Below are 19,494 nucleotides of genomic sequence, written 5' to 3' on the forward strand. Positions count from 1 at the left end.
ATCGTTATCGTTTTATCGCCCAGCCCTAATCACTACTAAGGAAATTATGAGTTGAATTAGGTGTGTTAAAAAAAATATATATATACATTCAAAATGTACAGTGCTGGAAGGAGTAGAATTGAGAAAATTGTCTTATATGTTTGTATGTATACTGCTAATATGCTGTTTGTACTGAGTAAAAATACCTAGCTGAGAACACGGATTTGACCTGTGTCTAAACCGTTTCCAGAATGCCTAGATAGTCCAAGAAATGAATTGTGCATTCATAGTTTAAACAGAATGGGCCATGTTACACACTTGACAGTGAGGGAAAATGTTTGTGCATGCAGATGCTGAGAATAAAACCTCTATGCAGTTTACCATTGAGATTGGATGACAGTATTAAAAACACTTGTGATTTTCATCTCTTGCACACTTTTCACTAAATTATTTTGAATACTATTATCATATTACTTATTATTTACTATATATTTTTTTACAGTCTATGATATTAACATGAATATGCTTATAGCTCAATGCAGTGGAAACCAGTTTTACAAACAAAAATAAATATCCTCAAAAGTAATTTTCAATCCACCAAAAGAAATGTTTAAAGCATAGCATATAGCTTCAACTGTGTATTGTCGTTCATAGCATGAAATAGGCTACATGTTATTGTACCCTATTTACAGTTCTTACCTTTTGGTAGCAACATCTGTATTTATCAAATATAGTCAACTCATTATATTGTTGATTTTGTCTGATCAGTGCACTGTAGTGCTGCAGTGCACACCCCAGTCCAGTAGGTGGCGGAGGTGCACGTTCTACGTTAAAACACCACATGAAATAGAGTGGATCAGCAGCAGTGCTCTGAGTAGTCTTTAGCTGAGTCTTTAGACCATAGACAGTAAAAGAGTAGTCCTACTACTGCTTTTTATTCATTAAGATGTTTTTGTGATACCTAATTTTTTTTTAAAAACTATTCTAGTAATTTAACCCTATGAATTTAACAAACTGGTGTCTCAGTTTGGCCAAATGTGGTCATCTGTTTTAGCTCGTTATTGTATCAGTTATATATATATATATATATATATATATATATATATATATATATATATATATATATATATATATATATATATATATATATATATATAACTTTGTATTTATAAAAATATATTAATGTATCGACTGATACAAAAGAAGAACGAAAGAGAGAGAGAAAGAGAGAGATCCGAGAGGCTTCTGAGCCAAAAGACACCCCTTGTTAACTAGTGAATCTAGTTTACATTTAAAACGGAAAAATATGCTTCACCATTTTAAATTAAATTACAGATTAAAGGAGAAAATTAAAAAATAAATTAAAGAACACACTCGTAGATATAGGAGTAACCTAGTTGTTCCACTTCAGTTCATTGAGGTAGCGCTCGTGGTTGTTGTACAGGAAGTGATCCAGTGCGCATGTCCAAACGGTCGCGGCGGATTTGGCGTTTGGTTTGAATAGGCTACTGCAGACAAACACGAGAGAAATGAAATAATAATATTATGTAGCGAAAAAATGGCCGATTTATCTAACCTTACGGGGTTAGTATCCGAACCTTCCGGAGAAATAGACTCATCCACCTCCTCTGCGAGCAACAGAAGTCTACGTTTGGCAGAAAAAGAAAAAAGAAAAGGCGAGGCGGATCCCTTTGGTCTCGCGGTGAAGTATCTGTCTCAGGGTGAGTGCAGCAGAAAACATAACAGAGACGTATTTCAAAAACAGTTTAGAGGTTTACAGTTTAACAGTAAGAACATGCTTATTTATGTATTTGTTTATTTCGTTCGTTATTTAGTAAATCTGCCAACGACTCAGGACGAGGACGAATTCAAACTTTTAGATATTTTGTTTATCTGTATTGACTGTCTCGTCATCTGATGCTGTATCACAACTAACTTCAAGTGTTATAATCTCTATTTACATGCATTTTTGTATATAACAGTGGAAGCTGGCACCGTAGTCAGGGGGAATGATGAGCTGGAGAGGAATATAGTGGTGGTGGAGACAGTGGCTGTCAGTAAAGGTCTTTCTCCGGAAGTCATCACAGTGCTGCTGGACTTGGCTTTGAGCCTAAATGCAGGTAATATAATCAGGAGGACATACACGGATTTCTTCAGCTACCTGTATTTGTTTGCTCAACATGAGAAGGAATCCATCATGAGAAACACTATAGCAATGAGATCAAATGTCAGTGGTTGCTCATCCTCATTCTGCTGAATGCCTTTAGTGGTTCATCATCACACAGATGATCAACTTCAGTTTATCCAACAGGAACTGCGAACTGTACCCGAGTGCTGAAGTTTCTAATACCTGCCACAGTGGTGCCACAGGAGGCCATCGTGAAGGGGGTGTCGTGGCTATGTGTAGGGAAAATGCCAATAAATGCACAGGTAAGGGCTGATGATTGGTCACATGATAACAATTGGTGAAATGGCTGCCCATTTAATTTTTGTCTGCATGAAATGAGAATTAATTAATTGCAATCATTTATAGAATGTGTTATCCATGTGCATGTTTAATTTAATTATTATTTTAATCAAAATGTCATAACTTGATCTTCCGCTGAAACAACAGACTTCTCGCTGGTGACGTGCAGGACTTCTCCAATCATTGTTGTTGTTCACACAAACTCACATTCATCTGCCTACATTTTTAAGATCTCAAAATCTAATCAACAACCGATGCATAGAACCAAGTCCCCGGCCTATATTTTTTCTTTTTTTTAAATCCAGTACAATTTGACGTATGTCACAATATGGAAGAAAAGATCTGTCATTACTTTCATTTTATTGTGACTTGACACTTTTAGTTCACTCTCTTAGTAACATATTTTCTTTTTAGGTTCTCTTTGTCCGTTGGGTACTCACTGTTTTTGACCTGATTGACTGCAAAGACAACTTGAGATCCATTTATGGCTTCATTTTCAGTTTTGTGACTGAAGAAAATCTGGTTGGTTGTGCTTTGCAAATGCTTATTTTAATTTAGAATATGTCCATGTTGTCAAGTCCACTGGCATATGTTTTATAATTTCATTAAAATAAGTTTTTCAATGTTAATTTAATGTGCTATATTTTTTTTTCTTCCAGTGCCCTTTTATTTGCCACTTGTTGTACCTTTTAACAATGCGGGAACATGGTGAGTTGTCGACTAAGTGGCTTAAATTGTATATATCTGTGAATGCAACATTAGAACATGAACATGTTATTTGAACATCAACATGAACTTGTTTTTCTGACCCCCCCCCAACCTTCATAGTTCACCCGTACAGAGTCAGGAAACTTTTGGATATCCAAGCCAAAATGGTACAATTAAAATAAACGCCTCAATATTCATTATTATAAATGTAGACTTACTTTTTTTACTCTATACATTTCATCTGACGTTTTCTTTGTGTTTCTCCCTTTCTCCTCTTTAAGGGCAGACAACCATTTCTCACACAACTTCTAGTACTCTACAAAGTGTTCCGCCCAGACTTAGTGATGCTCTCTCATCCAGCAAGAGTGAGGGTTAGTGTTTTCATTACTGTTTTCTCCAGCAGAAAACAATGTTTCAGGCTCTTAGACTGTATTTTTTTTCTTGTTCTCCAGACTGGATTCAAGAATCACAACTCCAACTGGAAAGTGGCTCTGAGTGCTGTGCAGAGAAAAAACAAAGGTGCCGTTTTAGTTGACCAGAGCCTGAGCCTAGATGTGAAAGAGAAGCCATCCTCCAGAAAGAGGGTAATATGTCATCAGCGTAACACTGTAAAGAGCTTCACAGAACTCTGACTTGTCAACAAAAGGCTGGAATACATCACAACCTGAACAGATTTTAAAACAATAGGCATCATGCATTCTTCTAACCACTTAGACCCTATGGTTTTATCTAATTTTAGACCCATTTCTAAGCTCCCTTTTATTTCAAAGGTTTTGGAAAGAGTTGTGTTAATGCAGGTCCAAGAATTTTTAAAAACAGCGGATGTTTACGAACAGTTTCAGTCTGGTTTTAGGTCTCGTCACAGTACTGAGACTGCTCTATTAAAAGTTTTTAATGATCTGTTCTTACACCTTGATACTGGCAACTGTGCCATTTTAATTCTGCTTGATTTGACTGCAGCCTTCGACACAGTTGATCATAAAATTCTTCTGTGGCGCTTAGAGCACTGTGTTGGCTTAAAAGGCACTGTCCTAAAGTGGTTTGAGTCGTACTTAACAGACAGATCAATCTCAGTACAAATGGGACAGTTTTCATCCTCAGTGGCCCCTCTGACCTGTGGGGTACCGCAGGGGTCAGTTCTGGGTCCACTCCTATTTACCCTGTATATGCTACCATTGGGATTAATTTTCAGGAAGCATGGCATCTCCTTCCACTGCTTCGCTGATGATGTGCAGGTGTATCTTCCACTAAAGGTTCCAGCTAAAGAATCTTTGCAGGCCGTGATAAACTGCATGAGCGATATTAAGAAATGGATGGACCTAAACTTTTTAAAACTTAATGAGAATAAAACGGAGGTTGTCTTGTTTGGTCGTCCAGAGTTGGTTCAGGTTCTTACCAGTGCCCTTGGCCAACTAGCACCTCACTTAAGATCCCATGCCAGGAATCTTGGAGTGATTGTTGATAGTGCTTTTAAACTGGATAAGCAGGTCAGTGCTGTGGTTAAGGCTAGCTTTTTTCAGCTTAGACTGATAGCTAAAGTCAAACCGTATCTGAGACAGGCTGACCTAGAAAAAGTCATTCATGCTTTTATTACCTCACGCCTGGATTACTGTAACTCCTTGTATACAGGCATTGGGAAGTCTGAGCTTTATCGTCTGCAGCTTGTACAGAATGCAGCAGCTCGTCTTTTAAGTGGCAGGAAGAAGCGCGAGCACATTACTCCAGTGCTCTCATCCCTTCACTGGCTTCCAGTAAAGTATCGGATTGATTTTAAGGTTATTCTATTTGTTTTTAAATGTATCAATGGGTTAGCCCCAGAGTACCTTACAGACCTTGTCACGTTGCATAGGCCCTCCAGAGACCTTCGTTCGGCCAGTCTGATGGTCCTGGAGGTTCCTAGATCGAAACGGAGATCCAGTGGTGATCGAGCTTTTTCAGTGGCAGGTCCAACTCTCTGGAACTCACTGCCTGTAGCTGTGCGGACTGCTAGTAGCTTGTCCACTTTTAAATCATTGCTGAAGACTCATTTGTTTGAAGTAGCTTTTGGCACAGGGGAGCTGTCTTGATGAATGTTATATTCTATGTGTACTTTTATTTTTAGCATCTGTTATTTTATTGTGTTTTTATTGTATCAGTCTGTGAATATTATCTTTGTGTTTTCATTGTGAAGTACTTTGGTAGGCCTTGGCCTTGGAAATGTGCTATATAAATAAATGTGACATTGACATTGACATTGACATTGACATTGACATTCTATTTTGTCCCTGGTTACAGATAAAAGCTGGGTATCATGTACTAAACAACTGAGGATCGTGCACTACCATACTGGAATCATAGTTTGAACTTGAAGTCTTAAAAATGTAGTCTGTGCCCATCATACATTGCAGTTTTCTGTGAAATCTCAACTGCAGCGGCCCAAAATATGACTGGCAAAGGTTGTCTAGTGTATTCCAGCCTTAACAAGTTATGCTGTGAAATAATAGGAATGGTGGACATTAAGTAAATCAGTATATGAAATGAATGTTTCTCACTAGCTAATGTTCATAGAAACTACATCATCTAGCGATACCTCCCTTGAGCTCAGCGTTCGACAGCAACTCCAGCAAGAAGGTGTTCCGTCTGCAGGAGCTCCGTTCCTTCAAAGAGCTACTGGAGAACATTCACAATATAGAGGTAATGCACATAGCTTTTTCTTTCTCACAATAATATGCATCATCTATCAAACTGAAGTGTATTATTTGGGTCTAGTGGTGTGTTGGACATTGAAATGAGGTTAAATGCTTTTTTCTTTTTTTTTTTTAGGGGGGGGGGGGGGGGGGGGCTGTCTTTCTTTTTATTGGCTGTAGCAATAAAACAGGATATTGATTTCTTGGGATTGTTAAATACAAAATGTCATATTGTATATTATTTACAATGCATTCACCTGATGTGATTTGTAAACAAAGATCTGCACTACTGTGGTTTGGCCACTTGGTGGAGCTAAGCCTTCACAAGACTAAGGCCGGGGACACACTGGCTGCGTGGCATGAGCGTGGCGTTTCTGTTGCGTCACCTGCGTGGCGGCTGCGTTGCGTTTTCTGTGTCTTTGCACACCAGAAACGTGTCTGGCGCGGCGCTGCTGCTGCTAGGTGACATAGAGGGACAGTCTACATTTGGATTAGCGGTGTGTTGCTCTTGCCTTTACGACAACAATTCCAACTGTTATCACACATCTTCCAAAATCCGAAAAATAGGGAAGTGGGCTATCTGTTTATTTCAATAACATTTACAAATTTTGTGTAGCTTTAAAGAGCCTATATTTAGCCTGATGGTGGACCGTCACTCAGAACACACACTATGTTGTTATTGTAGCCTATCCTATCTTTATATCCTCCTGAGGCCCAGAACATTTTTTTCAAAAGTTTTTTTTCTTCATGTAATCACATTGTTAAGAGCATAAGAAACAAATGAAAAAAAAAAAGATATTTTATTATGAATATGTATGTTCACTATGACCTCTGTAGTGGACACCAGGACTTGATTGTTTAAAAAATAAAAATGACATGAAATTATATGTAGGCAAAATTAATGGCAATATTTGAAAATCGATAATTATTATTATTATTTGTTTAAATTACATTGATATCTGAATTTGTCAAAACCTAGACTTTTAAACATCAAAATGTAATTTATTAATATGTATTCGTGTACAAAATGACATATAAACATCGTTTCCTATTCTATTTTGCCTGGAAACGCTTCCAACACACTTGCGTGTTGCGTGAAAAATAGGTGTCGGTTCAATTTCTAGCATGCACGCGTTTTCCGCGTGGCTCAGTGTCACGCAGGCAGTCTGCAAGCTCTAACCTGTTAACATGGGTGCCGAAATAAAAACGGACACGCCACGCAGCTGAGACGCTTACGACACGCTGCCAGTGTGTCTCCGGACTAATCAATGAGCGCGTCATTAAAGCACTTCCACCTCATTATATTGGTTTGATATTACTGCCCAATCTTTCACAGCAGACAACTTTGCAGATGAACATTAAACAACTCTGTAAAATTAAATTTGACTTAAACACTGGCATCTCTGTAAGTAACTAAACAACACACATTACACTCTCAATTGAAAGTAAACATTTTTTAAGAGCATCTTGCAAACAGTCTACCTGGTGGATCCACTGACATAAGGCTTATTAAATCTCTTTTAAAGGTCTGTTGATGTTTATGCTTCATTTTGGACAAAAAGAACATTTTCACAGTGTTCCTGCACCACGTTTTAAGTGATTTTGCAGTCTGCAAAAGGGAAGGATCAAGAAAGAAGTTCTTTCCTGTAGCTCAAACAGTAGAGTGTTGGCGCTTGCAACGCCAAGGTCATGGGTTCGATTCCCAGGGAAAGTAAGAACTGATAAGAATGTAAATGTGTACCTTGAAATCCAATGTAAGTCGCTTTGGATCAAAGCGTCTGCCAAATGCATAAATGTAAATGTAAGGCAGTTTTGGCCGTTGCGAAGGGTAATATATTCTTTCTCACTGTGGCAACACCATCATTAGAAGCAGTCGTTTCTCAGATGAATGATACATTTGCTCGTTAATTACAGAAAGAATCAGCCATGTCCGTTGTCAATCTGTCACTTAGATTTATTCATTTATTATTTGCTGAATTCCCATATTGAGAGGCAGCTGTTCGTAGAGTGACACAAATGACAGTTTTTGGAAATAGAGAGAGAATGTAGCATGGCAGAATGTTAAACTGTTGTACAAATTGTTGGTTTCAGTGCAGGTCTTGAAGGAGCCAGAAGTATGACTGAATTGGTTTATTTGCCTCCAGCTGTTTTGACAGCTCTTGTATATGATATATTGTCTCTATGTTGTGCGGATGCACGTTGCATAGTATTTTGCTGCTTAATGCTGAAGTCATAACTTGTTTTCAGCTGCCTGCCCAGATGGGTTCGCTGCTGGGATCAGCGCTGGCTCTGCACTACCTGGACTGTGTACAGGATGAATCTGCCTTCCTGCGCCTTAACTTTTGGCTTGGACACTCATTGCAAGAGGGTAAATTTTTTTTGTAATGCCAAACCTTTTCAGTCATGTGTAAAGTTCTGTAGTCACTCCCAACACTCTGCATGTTACCATTTTTAAAATGCAAGTTCTGTTTTATGAGTTGAGTTAAGTTAACCTGACTCCGCCAGATGGATTTGCTCCGCATATCCATCTGGAAACCTTCCGTTGAAGTAGTTTTGGTAAGGGGCGAAAATACTGGTTAGCTGATTGGCCTATGTTGGTGAAAGACGGGCCAAATCAACCAATCAGATCAACGAAGCATATGACGTACTAACAGAGCGTATCTTCTCTGAGAAAAGCCTCCAGAGCAGTGTTTTGCTCTTCTTTCAGTGAAGAAATACTCTGTAATTCCGATAAAACTTGCTCGATAGCCACGCTGATGCTAGTTTCATCCGCTGAAGCCGACATGTTCTTTAGACTGAACTGACGCGCTTCTCGTTGCGTCACACCTCAACCCGCCTCAAAGCCAACGCTGATTGGACGTTCGTTTGGTGAACTGCTCCCAAATTTTCTTTAACGGAAAGTATCCAGACTGATCTGCGAGTGAAACCTTGAAAGCTCGCGAGATCAGGATGGTCTCACGAGGCTAGAGTTAAGTACCATAATATGGTTAATTCTCTTTTTCTTTTTTTTTTGGCAGAGTTTTTACTATGTCCTGTGGATGGGAGTTCTGATAACACTTCTGAAGCTTGTCGCTTTCTCAGCACTATCCTCTTCTCGCAGCAGTTCCTGCAGGTACGACCGAGCAACAGAAGACATATATTACCCAATAGGAAATTAACCCTGGTAGCCTCAAAGTTGGATGAGTTTATGAGAAACATGTTGCAGTTTATTCCACAAATCTATCAATAATTTTTCTGCTTTGCTTTATTCCTTTTTTGAATTCCTGAATTATCTCCCTATTTGTTAAATCCTCCAGTCCCATGTTGACAGGGTTTGTGTCTTGTTTTTTTTCAGGAGGGATTCTCCAGCACGGAGAGTTTCCTTTATAAGTTCCTGAGTGTGTGGGATGGCTCTCTGCTCCGGCCGCAGATCCTGGATCTTCTCAGTGACATTCCCTTGATGCCCAGCTTTTGTAAGTATCCCAATTACCTTTGTTACAGTCTGGGTTCTTCAAAAAACTCTTTGCATTTGTTGGTTTAGTGGAAATTGTTGAAAACAAAAGTAGATAGCAATATCATAGATAAGTTCTCCCTAATGTTAATGGTGTTTTTACATCCTTTGTTGATAAGATAGAAATCATATTTTATTGTTTTTAGCATTTTATTGGTCAGGGTAGAAAATTCTTTTCATCCTGTACATAAAACTATAACTTGAGCAATGTTTCTTTTCTTTGTCTGTAGACATGCATAAACTTCTATTCGAGCCACTGAAGCAACTTTATTTTACCTCCACAGTATTTTTCAAGGTTTGTATGTTGTTTTTTAAATGTACTCTTATTTGTTTCCTTCCTATTTTTTGTATTGAGCTAAGCATGAGTATTACACGAGCCAGGTGATGTCAATAAATGCTCAAACGGTTAAGACATAAGTGAATTAGTCTTTCCACACTTAAGCCTTAGCATCTTTGCACTTCCTGTGATGTTTGAGTGGTGTTGTGGTTAAGCTTGCAGCAGTTGAAAACAGGTTTTGATTTTTTTTCCCGCCCTTATCTGTGCCATTTCATATTGTCCTCATCACAGTGTAGTGTCATCGAATGTCTGAATAGCATGCTGGTGAAGTGGCTGACATGGCATTCTGTCAGCGCTTCGGAGGGCGGTTTGGATATCAGTCTTAACAGCAACAGCACCATGTGAGTATCCAAAAATCATATTTAATATTAAATGTTTAATAATAATCCCTAGTCTTATTTTGGACCATTTATCAGTTATTATCATCAACAGATTTTCAAAAAACAAAACAGAAAGCTCCCCTTATTACCAACTGAATATTCTTGGAAACGTGTTGCTTTATAGAAGTTAAATTTGTAAAAGTTGCGAATGCTGTTGTCTTAAATATGTCTTGCACTTTACTGAGTGAAGAAATAGGACCTCACTCCAGTGATTTGTACTCTTAAAAGCCTGAGATTTACCACTATGGCTCTTTTTATATTATATATTTAAAAGAGATCAATGAACTGCTCCTGTGGTTGGGCTCTGTCTGAACCTCGTTTACCCCGAAAGTGTTCTGTGGAACGGTGTGTAATGAAGTGCGGTGTATTTTTCCCCTCGCCTGTCGTGTATTACTTTTCTCTCACTGCTGATTTGGTTATTTTTTTATTTCATTACTGAAGTGCACAGCTGAAGGAGAAATTATGATCAAGGGCAAAACCTTGTTTGACTGCTCCAGTGTGTCATGCATCAATACGATACACCCATTATTCCCTTTTTCGCTCTGGGTCTCTGTGCGGTGCAAATTGTGAGTTCCAAGCATAGCACAAAGACACATCTGATGTATACTAGGTGTGATTTAAAGCTGATTTATTGTTCTCTTTTGGAGAAATATAGTTCACTCTGGAAGAAGGACTTGTTTTTCACATGTTATTTTGTGTATGCTTTAAAAAAAAAAAAAATGAGTGGAAAGAATAATACACTCCCCTTTCTAGGACTATGACCTTGTCTGGCTTCATGGACTCAGTTATGGAGCTGGTGCGCTTTGTAGGACTGCTGGCGTCTGAGGGACTCCGTCTGGAGAACTGCCACATTCTTCTGCTCAACCAGACACTTGCCTTCTATGAGACGGTACACTCAGCAATGATTAACTTAATTAACATGATGTTCTTGGCAAAGTGACATCCACTGAAGTTTCTGCCCAAGTTTCACTAAGATTTATGTGCTGATTTTTGTTGAGTAGATTTAGTACCAGAAACACTGATGTTGATGACTTTGTGCTAAAGCAGTAATTTCTCTCTTGTCATGTCTAGGTGTGTGATATGTTTCTAAAGTACAGCTTGCCTCTGGTCATCATGCCTCCGGCTGGTGTGTTCTACCCAGCTCTCTTTGCCACGGACTCCATCAGTGTGGATCGGCTCGGCTACATCATGTACAGGTACTATATTGTGAGCTATAATAAGCTTTATGGGTCATTTTATCACTCTGGTCAATCCTGGAGATTTTCTGCTTGAGATATTAGCCTTACCATGCTAGATTACAGGCATCTTCTGGAAGAGTTTGCTGTACTTTTGGGTGAGTGAGCCATGTGAGGGTAAGTTACTCTTCATTGCATGTGCAGTTCCCGTGGCATTGGGACACCTGTGTGCTGCTGGCTAAACTGAGGGCAACATCCTGAACCCTCAAATGCATTACATTGCCATGGCATGATGCCTGTTAGCAATAGATGAAATGAAGTATGAAGATCCTTTCATCTGCTTCGGCACGCAAACCTTTCAGTGCTGCTGTGAAGACTTAAAGGGATATTTCATCAAAAAATCACCATGATGCCATATGTTTGACTTTGTGGTTATCAAGAAACAGAAATTGATATGAGCTACTGGATGGGTAATTATACTGCTAAGCTCCAAAAAGGACCAAAAAAACAAACAAACGTAAAAGTTGCCCACATGACTACATTCCAAAACATCCAAAGCTATACGGCAGCTGAATTTTCATTACTTAAAGGAGCTGTATGTAAGAAATGTATTTCAATTAATCATAAAATGGCCCTGAAATGTCACTAGACATTAAGAAATCATGTACATTTCAAATACTTATATCACTGACAACAGTAGTCTGGCCAGGATATTGTCATTTAAAAAGTGCAGTTGCAGCCCTCAACTGATGTTGATGTTGTCATCTTGTGTTTTGGTCTGATGCTCCACCCTCCACCTATCTACCAATCACGAAGTCAGTAGTGTTGCGGCATCCGGGTTGCCAGCTCTGCTCTAGTTACCACAGCTGCAGCTCGTCACGTTCCTGCTGGATCCTGCAGCCGATCTGGCAACCTCCAGTCAGGGGGGAGGGGGAGGGGATACTGGATACTACAGTAATTTGACAGTGATTGCAGTACTAGTTTTGGCCACAATCTTACAAACAGCTCCTTTAAGTCTCTAGTGTCACATGATCCTTCAGAAATCATTCTAATATGCTGATTTGATGCTCAAGAAACGTTTAGCCTATTATTATCATTTCTGAAAACCGTTGTGATATATTTTTCTTTGATGGATTGAAAGTTAAAAAAACAGCATTTATAATTTAGAAATAATTTTTAACAATGTAATTGTCTTTACTATCAATTTTGATCAATTGTATGCATCCTTGCTGAATTATTAATTATTTGACCCCAAACTACTGAACCTGAATGGTCTCATTTTATTAACATGATTAATCCTGTATAATATGATAATTTTATTAATAAAATCCTGTTGTTTTATTATTTTCTCAGATACCGGAAGAATCTGACCTTGGCTAAGAAACAAGAGCAGCAGAGAGAGGTAATGAGGGGATACTGTGTCATAAAACGAACACAGCAAAGTCATGAAAAGCCAATTGTGTGTATGCTGGAGGTTTTGTGTCTGAATAATTTACTCATAATAGGCAAATTAGAAAGACCTTCAAGCTGTGCTTTTAAGAATTTACAATTTATTGCTGTAATCTTCACCTTACCTGCTGGGGATGAAGGGAGTTTTCATGATTGAATCCCAGTGAGACAAAGAAGCCTCAAAATATGAGCATGGCACTGGCATTGCAGAGAATAAAATGGCCAAATAATTTGATCACAGCATTGCAATTTTATGTCATTTAAAATATATGGGCGAAGGTTTTTATTCACTCACAAGTAGAGTTGTTCCGATTCCGATACTAGTATCGGAAATGCCACCGATACCAATAAAAATTCTGGCATCGGTATCGGCGAGTACTTCTACCCATGTACCGATCCGATACCCTTTTCTTAATAACTAGTTATGCACGCTAGCTTTGCAAATCGGAGATCAATTCTTCTTCGCTGCTCTAAACAGTGGTTGCTTGTGGCAACACAGGAAGTTGTGCTGTTGCCACAAGCAACCACCCACTGTTTAGAGCAGCGAAGAAGAAAGTCTGCGCTAGCAGTATCTCCGCTGTTTGGCAGTATTTAAGACTGGACCAACCAGCCAGTAAAACGGCGACATGTCTCATATGCCATACTGCAATTTCGAGGGGTGGCACAAGATTAGCAGCTTCAACACTTAATAAAGCATTTGAAGACGCGTCACCCCGCAGAACACGATGGGAAGGGCAGAGAAGGATGAGCCGCGCCAGAATCAACAATCTCTGGAAGCTTCATTGAAACGAAGAGAAAAGTTTTCAAAAGACAGCCAACGAGCGATAAATATAACCGACAAAATTATCGAGTTTATTGTTCTGGATGACCAGCCGCAGTCAAAACTGAAATGCTGTGTATTTAACAAAATTGTTTCTGGACTTTAAGTTATAAAGAGGTTATTTTCTTACATTGTTCATATATCATTTTTTAGATTCCTAGATTTATTTGTTGCACTTTTTTATACATTTATATTGTAAATCTAAAATCCTTTTTCAGTTTTAAGTATTAGATGTGTGGTTGCATTTTAAGTTCTTTTTCACTTAAGAAAAATAAATAATATATTGCTGTGAAATGTATGTCAGATAATAAAAATACTCATGTTTTAGTAAGGGATAAGTCTGAAGCACACCATAAAATAATTCTATCAATTCATACAGGGCTAGTATGAATTGCAGCTGTATAGATACACACCCAGGTATCGGATCAGTACTCGGTATCGGAATCGGTATCGCGAAGGGAAAAAGGGTATCGGAACATCTCTACTCACAAGGTGGTTCTTGTCTCACTGTGACTACGTTTACATGCAGCCAAATTTCGGGTTTAAGGTCACTTTTCGGGTTTCTGAAACATTAGGGATAACCCGTTTACATGCGTGAGCAGAGAGAGTTTCTCCTGTATACATGGAATTGCAATATCCCGATGTAAACGCGACGCGCGGTTAGCGTCTGGACGTACGGACAACCTTAAGACGCAATATGCGTCATTTCCCATTCTTCTTCCTGTATCCAAAGACAACAACAACAGCAGCACGCGGATAATGAATAGTTCGGGGCAGATAACGATCGCCTTTGTTTGCGCTTTGGTGCTGGTAACGTTACTGACCTCGCTCCAAAAGTATGCTGTGCTGCGTCTCGCCATGTTTACTTCCGGTATACTGCACGCGGGGTTTTGTATGCGCCGAGAAGTTTCTCTACTCAAAAGACCAAGATTCCTTGCGAATAGAACATGCGCAGAACACACATCACTATGGGGATATGCCGATGCGCGTTTACATGACCAAAAATTCGGGTTAGAAAAGGGGTACCCCAGGTATAATATCCCGGTTTTTAAAATCCGGGATATGAGCATATTCGGGTTTTTGCCGGTGTTTACATGGCCGTTCGCGACCGGGTTATTGCTAATATCCCGGTTTTGAACGGGTTATTGGCTGCATGTAAACGTAGTCTGTGTAAATCATGAAGATCCCCTTTGTGGCACCAGATGTTATTTTAACCACAAACACTTGTCTGACAGGTCTTGACTTCATTTAGTTTCATGTTTAATGTTTTCTTACATTACAGCAAACCTTCCACATTAGCAGAAACACATACAAGGAGTTTAATCGTAACCTTCAAGCCATGGTGAACTCCATGTGGAATTCCTGGTGGGGCATCCCTGGTTCAGACCTTGAGATCGACAAGGATCGAATTGCTCTGAGCAAAGTAGCAGAACCCTGGTGCCGTTTCGACCTCATCCACCACCCAGCACTTTTCAGCTATGCCATCGAATTTCATCAGAGGGTGAGTGAGACATTCTCACAGTGCCGTTTAATAGCACTAGAGTTCGTAACAGTACAGTGATGCTTGACTGTCATCTGATTTGGAGAGAAGGAATGGGACTCAGCTGCGTACGCTAATTAGATGATTATATTACATCAAGTGTAAAGCCTTGTCACTACTGGGGACAGGGCAGCCTCCTCTTTTCACTAATAACTTTAAGATTGGACAAAGATAAATGTGGTATTAATGTATCTTTTATAGAGGATCCATTAATATAAAATCACATTTTATTATTCATGGAAGCTGTGTGAGACTGGAGTTTTCATCATCTTTAATAACACAAGTACCTTTTTTGGTCCGACTGCAACATTCAGCAGTGTACTACTGAGATTTAAAGCAGAGGGAGAACAATGTATATATTTTTTATGTTCTCTTTATCAGTGTTGGCCGGAGAGGAAGGATGTGGATATTGGCTCCATAAAGGTACTAATGTTATATCATCTTCTTTTTATTAAAAACCTTTTTGATGTTTGTCTCATAGATTTTATTTCTGAGCTAAGTCATACACAGTAACTGTTCTTTTCATGTTTGCAGACCGGGAAGTACTGGAACTGGTATATGGAGTTTCTCTTTAATCAAGGCTTTGATGGCCTCAACAACTTTATTCAGACCAACACTGGCCACGGCTCCAGCTGTCAAGATGACAGGCAGCCCTCGAGTCAGACTTGATGCTGGCAGGAAATCCAGGTGTCAGGGGATTCATAAAACATGTATATATTTTATAATCATCCTCCGTAAGATGGCAGAAAGGAACCACTTGCATCATTGTAAATACTAAATGTACATTACAGGCCATTTTGTTACTTTCTAGTCTTTTCTAGTGTTGTGTATATTTTAAGCCTTTTTTGCATTTTTATCATTTGTGCACAGCAAACAGAACTAAAACATTGTGATGAACCTTAATATTTGGGAAAAAAATGATTATGACTGTTTTAAATGCCATCTAGAATACATTTCTCATTATTTATAGCGATTTAAAACTGATGTCATAGATTGATGAAAAGTCTTGTTTATTATTCCTATAAACCAGATGCGGCTATGTATCGTTGACTGGTCTCACATTAAAATGAATCATTTGCTCTCAGATGTAGCATTAGGTGTTGCAAAGTTGTGTGTTCCTGGCATTTGTCAGGATCCACTGGACTTGAAACAGGACTTGTTTGGAGACCTGTTCACTTGTAATGATTGAGCTTTTGTATGATATTTGACTCAAGTATAACTTAGTTGTATTATTTTCAGATTAAATCACACAAGTCTGTTTTTAACATTTAAAAAGCCTGATTGTACTGAGAATTATAAGATGATTACACATATTTGCACCGTTTGATGACCTAAATTGTAAAAAAAGAAAAAGAAAATTATAGATTTTTTAATAGGTTGGTTTGTTCAAAAACCTCAAACTGGACTTTGTGGTTTTAATGCAAAGGATATACATTATACTTCTCGCTATAAAGACTGCTCCTTTAAAATGCAATAAAGACCAGTTTTCCACAGGAACACTAAGCATTCCCTAGGTAACTTGGTCCAAGTGCCTCCTAGGAAATCTCAGCATCAAGGTAGTGTGAGCAAAGCTCTACGGCTTTACGTTTTACAGCCCGTTTCATAAATGCGAGCGCCTTCAACTCTGCGTGACACATCTTCGTGTTTATGACGAGCTCTGGAGATGCCTCGCGACGATGTGTCCCTTCTCTCGACCGTGCTATTTTCAGCGATGCCGTCCAGCAAACTTCATCTGGAGTGAAGGAAGAATATGCGCACTCCTCCGGGATTACAGTTGATGCGTTATCATGAATTGAGGCAGGTGCAGAACTTCAAACGATGAATTCCACGAGCGCAAAACTACGCGATATCTCCCTTGCTCGGCTGATGTCCTAGTTCATGTATGAGATTATTTGCTCACCGCCGACTGCCTGTTCATCACTACTCCACTCTCATCCCGCAGCTTTCCTCTTTTTATCTGAGCGTCCGTGTAAAATGGAAATCTGAAGTGCTTTACTTTCGCTGTTTCTCACCTTTCAAAAGAAAAGGTAAGACACTATTTGCTGTATACTTCACAAGTGTGTTGATTGTTAGAACCGTAAAGCTTTTTAGTTTCAATTTAGAGACGCGCGATAAATTATTCTAGTGATGTGCATTAGGCTAATTATTATTAATGCCAACTCCTATATCGTGTAGGCTAAAGGCCTGCTGTTAACTGTCAATCTTTAATCTTTCTTGTTTTGCCGGTTGACATGTCAGTGTAGCAGACCTTGTGGTTTCCGATGGTCTAAGAAAAAATATCTGGCAAGTGATGCTTAAATTATTTGACATTCATCTGCCAGTGACTTTGAGCTGAAGTAATGTAATTGGGATGTTAACGTTATAGGCTACGTTCTGGTTTTGAAACGTGGTTTCATCCGTTCTTTTAGTAGGCTAGCTACTTTTGAGGAAGAAATATAATTCCTATTGCATTCACTGCCCTTTGCTGTCGGTTGGCATGTGAATGTGATCATTTCAGCGGTTGGAGTTAAATTATGATTTAAGTAATTTTGTTTCTGTAAATGAGTCAGATTAATTCACTAGCCGCTCCGATTGATTCAGAAGTGTTTTTGATTCATTAAAACGAGCCTGGACATTCGAGTAAGTTATCGGACTAGAGACAGCACGCTGTTTGATTTTGATTCAGATTCACTAAAAGAACCGTCTCATGAGGATCACTCATTCGGACTACACGTTGTTGTGTTTCAGCTGCAGATTCAGTGTTAGTAGTGCAGGAAACGTTATAGCATTTTAATTTACACGCTCTCTTTCTATTTAGTAGCTAAACAAGAAAAAACGCCTCATATTGAATTAATCAAACTACAAAAGCTAGGCCTACTGTCTCAGATTCATTCGATTAGAAATCGCACAACAACCATATGTTTTTATTTTCACTAAAATAACCGGTTCATATGAATCATTCCTTCTTGGCTCTAAGAACACCGTTCACTTTATACGTTTTTTTGTTGAGCACGGCCACTATAGAAATGTTTCTGGCTGTATTTCTTTGATTTTTCTTTTACTTATAATTACTCGAACTCAAATTTCCCTCCTCTCTTCTCTTCCAGGCAGACATAGGCCTACATAGCGTCTAACTTCTCATTATGAAAATGAAATGTGTGCGGGTTTTGACATTTTGTCCCCGAATCACGTTCATAAATGTCCAATGTTGTGTCACAGTAATACAAGATTGAAGCTTCTTAAAAGCGCTATTGTGACTCGTGCTTTGATGTTCTTTGAAATGCCGACAGCCTTTGGAGCTGGTTCATGCTGAACAGCCACAAAAAGAGGAAAAGTAATAAATGTCGAGCCCGATCTTAATGCTATAGATACAGTAGATCCTGCTGAAATGATCAAGAGTCATCAGCTCATCCACTTTGTTCACGAGTCATTCATTTTATGCCACGGTCACACAACCCTCTTCCACTTAGATCCTTTCCTTTCCAGATCATGCATGGTCATCCCCTTTCCTTGCTGTCACCATTTTTTTAATGTTCCACAGTTATGGCCAACCTGAAAATATCAAGTTTTTTTGGTGAATGTTCAAAGTCATGGAAAAGTCATTGAAATTGCTAGTGAATGTAAATTTCTCTATAGTTATGCTCTGCATGGAGACTTAGACCGTTGTACACAAATGAATATAATTTGTTTGAAACTGTAATTCAAAAGAGTGGTACCTGACTTACAGCAAAAAATAGTCTGAAAAACTAGTGCAGTAATCATGAACTGTTCAAAATGGAAATTATTTTGTCTCAGTATGTGGGAACCATGAATGTTCAATCATTCTGTGTAATCTGAAAATGCATTTACCAATCATTCAAAATGTATTCCTTTGTCACAACCCTTTCTTTTCCCCCCAGATGAGATCATGCATGTCCATTCCCTCTCTTGAAGTCGTCATTGTGTATGTGACAAACAGCAAGTGTTGTCTGATGACACTTTTTGAAATGTGTTTTGACAAGACCATTAATTGGTGCAAAATGTGTGCCACTACACCTCTGAATTGTAACTCATTTTCTTAGTGATTTTGTTTTCCCTACGCACATCATCAGCATGTACTTTTGGACTACATTATTTATTTGCTCAGATGGTGGCTTGTACACAAAGAAGTATCAGGGGAAGTTTGCCTTGTTTTTTTGTTCTGCCTCACTTAGAGGAGGGATCTAAAAATGCCAGGAGTAGGCTATTACAACAGATTCAGCGAAAGATAAATTATTATATATAAACTATTTAAAGTTTGCTTTGAAGGTTCTGCTGATACTGTATGGCCTGGTTTCACAGACAAGGCTTAGTTTAAGCCAGGCATAGAATTTAGTTAAATTAAGACATTTAAGTAGCTTTTATAAATGTGCCTCACTGGTGTTTACTTGAGACAAAACAATCGCACTGACTAAGATATATAGATATATAAAATACATGTATATTACGGCAAATATCTTTAAAAAAAACTAGATTTGCATATCCT

At 38.7% G+C, this 19,494-nt stretch overlaps 2 protein-coding genes across 5 annotated transcripts in view; both read left to right on the top strand.

Annotated features, from left to right (window-relative positions):
- Positions 1-1,452: 1,452 nt before the first annotated feature.
- On the top strand, positions 1,453-16,093 carry cenpi (centromere protein I). The gene is made up of 20 exons (XM_056270289.1): positions 1,453-1,700; positions 1,962-2,099; positions 2,291-2,409; positions 2,861-2,968; positions 3,106-3,154; positions 3,275-3,321; positions 3,436-3,525; positions 3,607-3,738; positions 5,702-5,827; positions 8,068-8,188; positions 8,838-8,932; positions 9,155-9,272; positions 9,541-9,605; positions 9,879-9,988; positions 10,781-10,916; positions 11,099-11,223; positions 12,556-12,604; positions 14,754-14,972; positions 15,393-15,434; positions 15,546-16,093. Exons 1-20 carry the CDS (start codon positions 1,538-1,540, stop codon positions 15,678-15,680), a joined length of 2,187 nt encoding a protein of 728 aa, XP_056126264.1. The 5' UTR covers positions 1,453-1,537; the 3' UTR covers positions 15,681-16,093.
- Positions 16,094-16,726: 633 nt separating this feature from the next.
- Positions 16,727-19,494, top strand: part of drp2 (dystrophin related protein 2) — a 207,222-nt gene continuing 204,454 nt past the window's right edge. For all 4 annotated transcript variants that reach the window (XM_056270290.1, XM_056270291.1, XM_056270292.1 and 1 more), the window contains exon 1: positions 16,727-17,038. In XM_056270290.1, coding sequence (XP_056126265.1) covers positions 16,894-17,038 — 145 coding nt within the window. In that variant the 5' untranslated portion in view covers positions 16,727-16,893. The remainder of the gene's footprint in view (positions 17,039-19,494) is intronic.

This window comes from Rhinichthys klamathensis, unplaced genomic scaffold, assembly GCF_029890125.1.
Source record: "Rhinichthys klamathensis goyatoka isolate OS25496 unplaced genomic scaffold, OSU_Roscu_1.1 h1tg000301l_1, whole genome shotgun sequence".
NCBI classification, from domain to species: domain Eukaryota; kingdom Metazoa; phylum Chordata; class Actinopteri; order Cypriniformes; family Leuciscidae; genus Rhinichthys; species Rhinichthys klamathensis.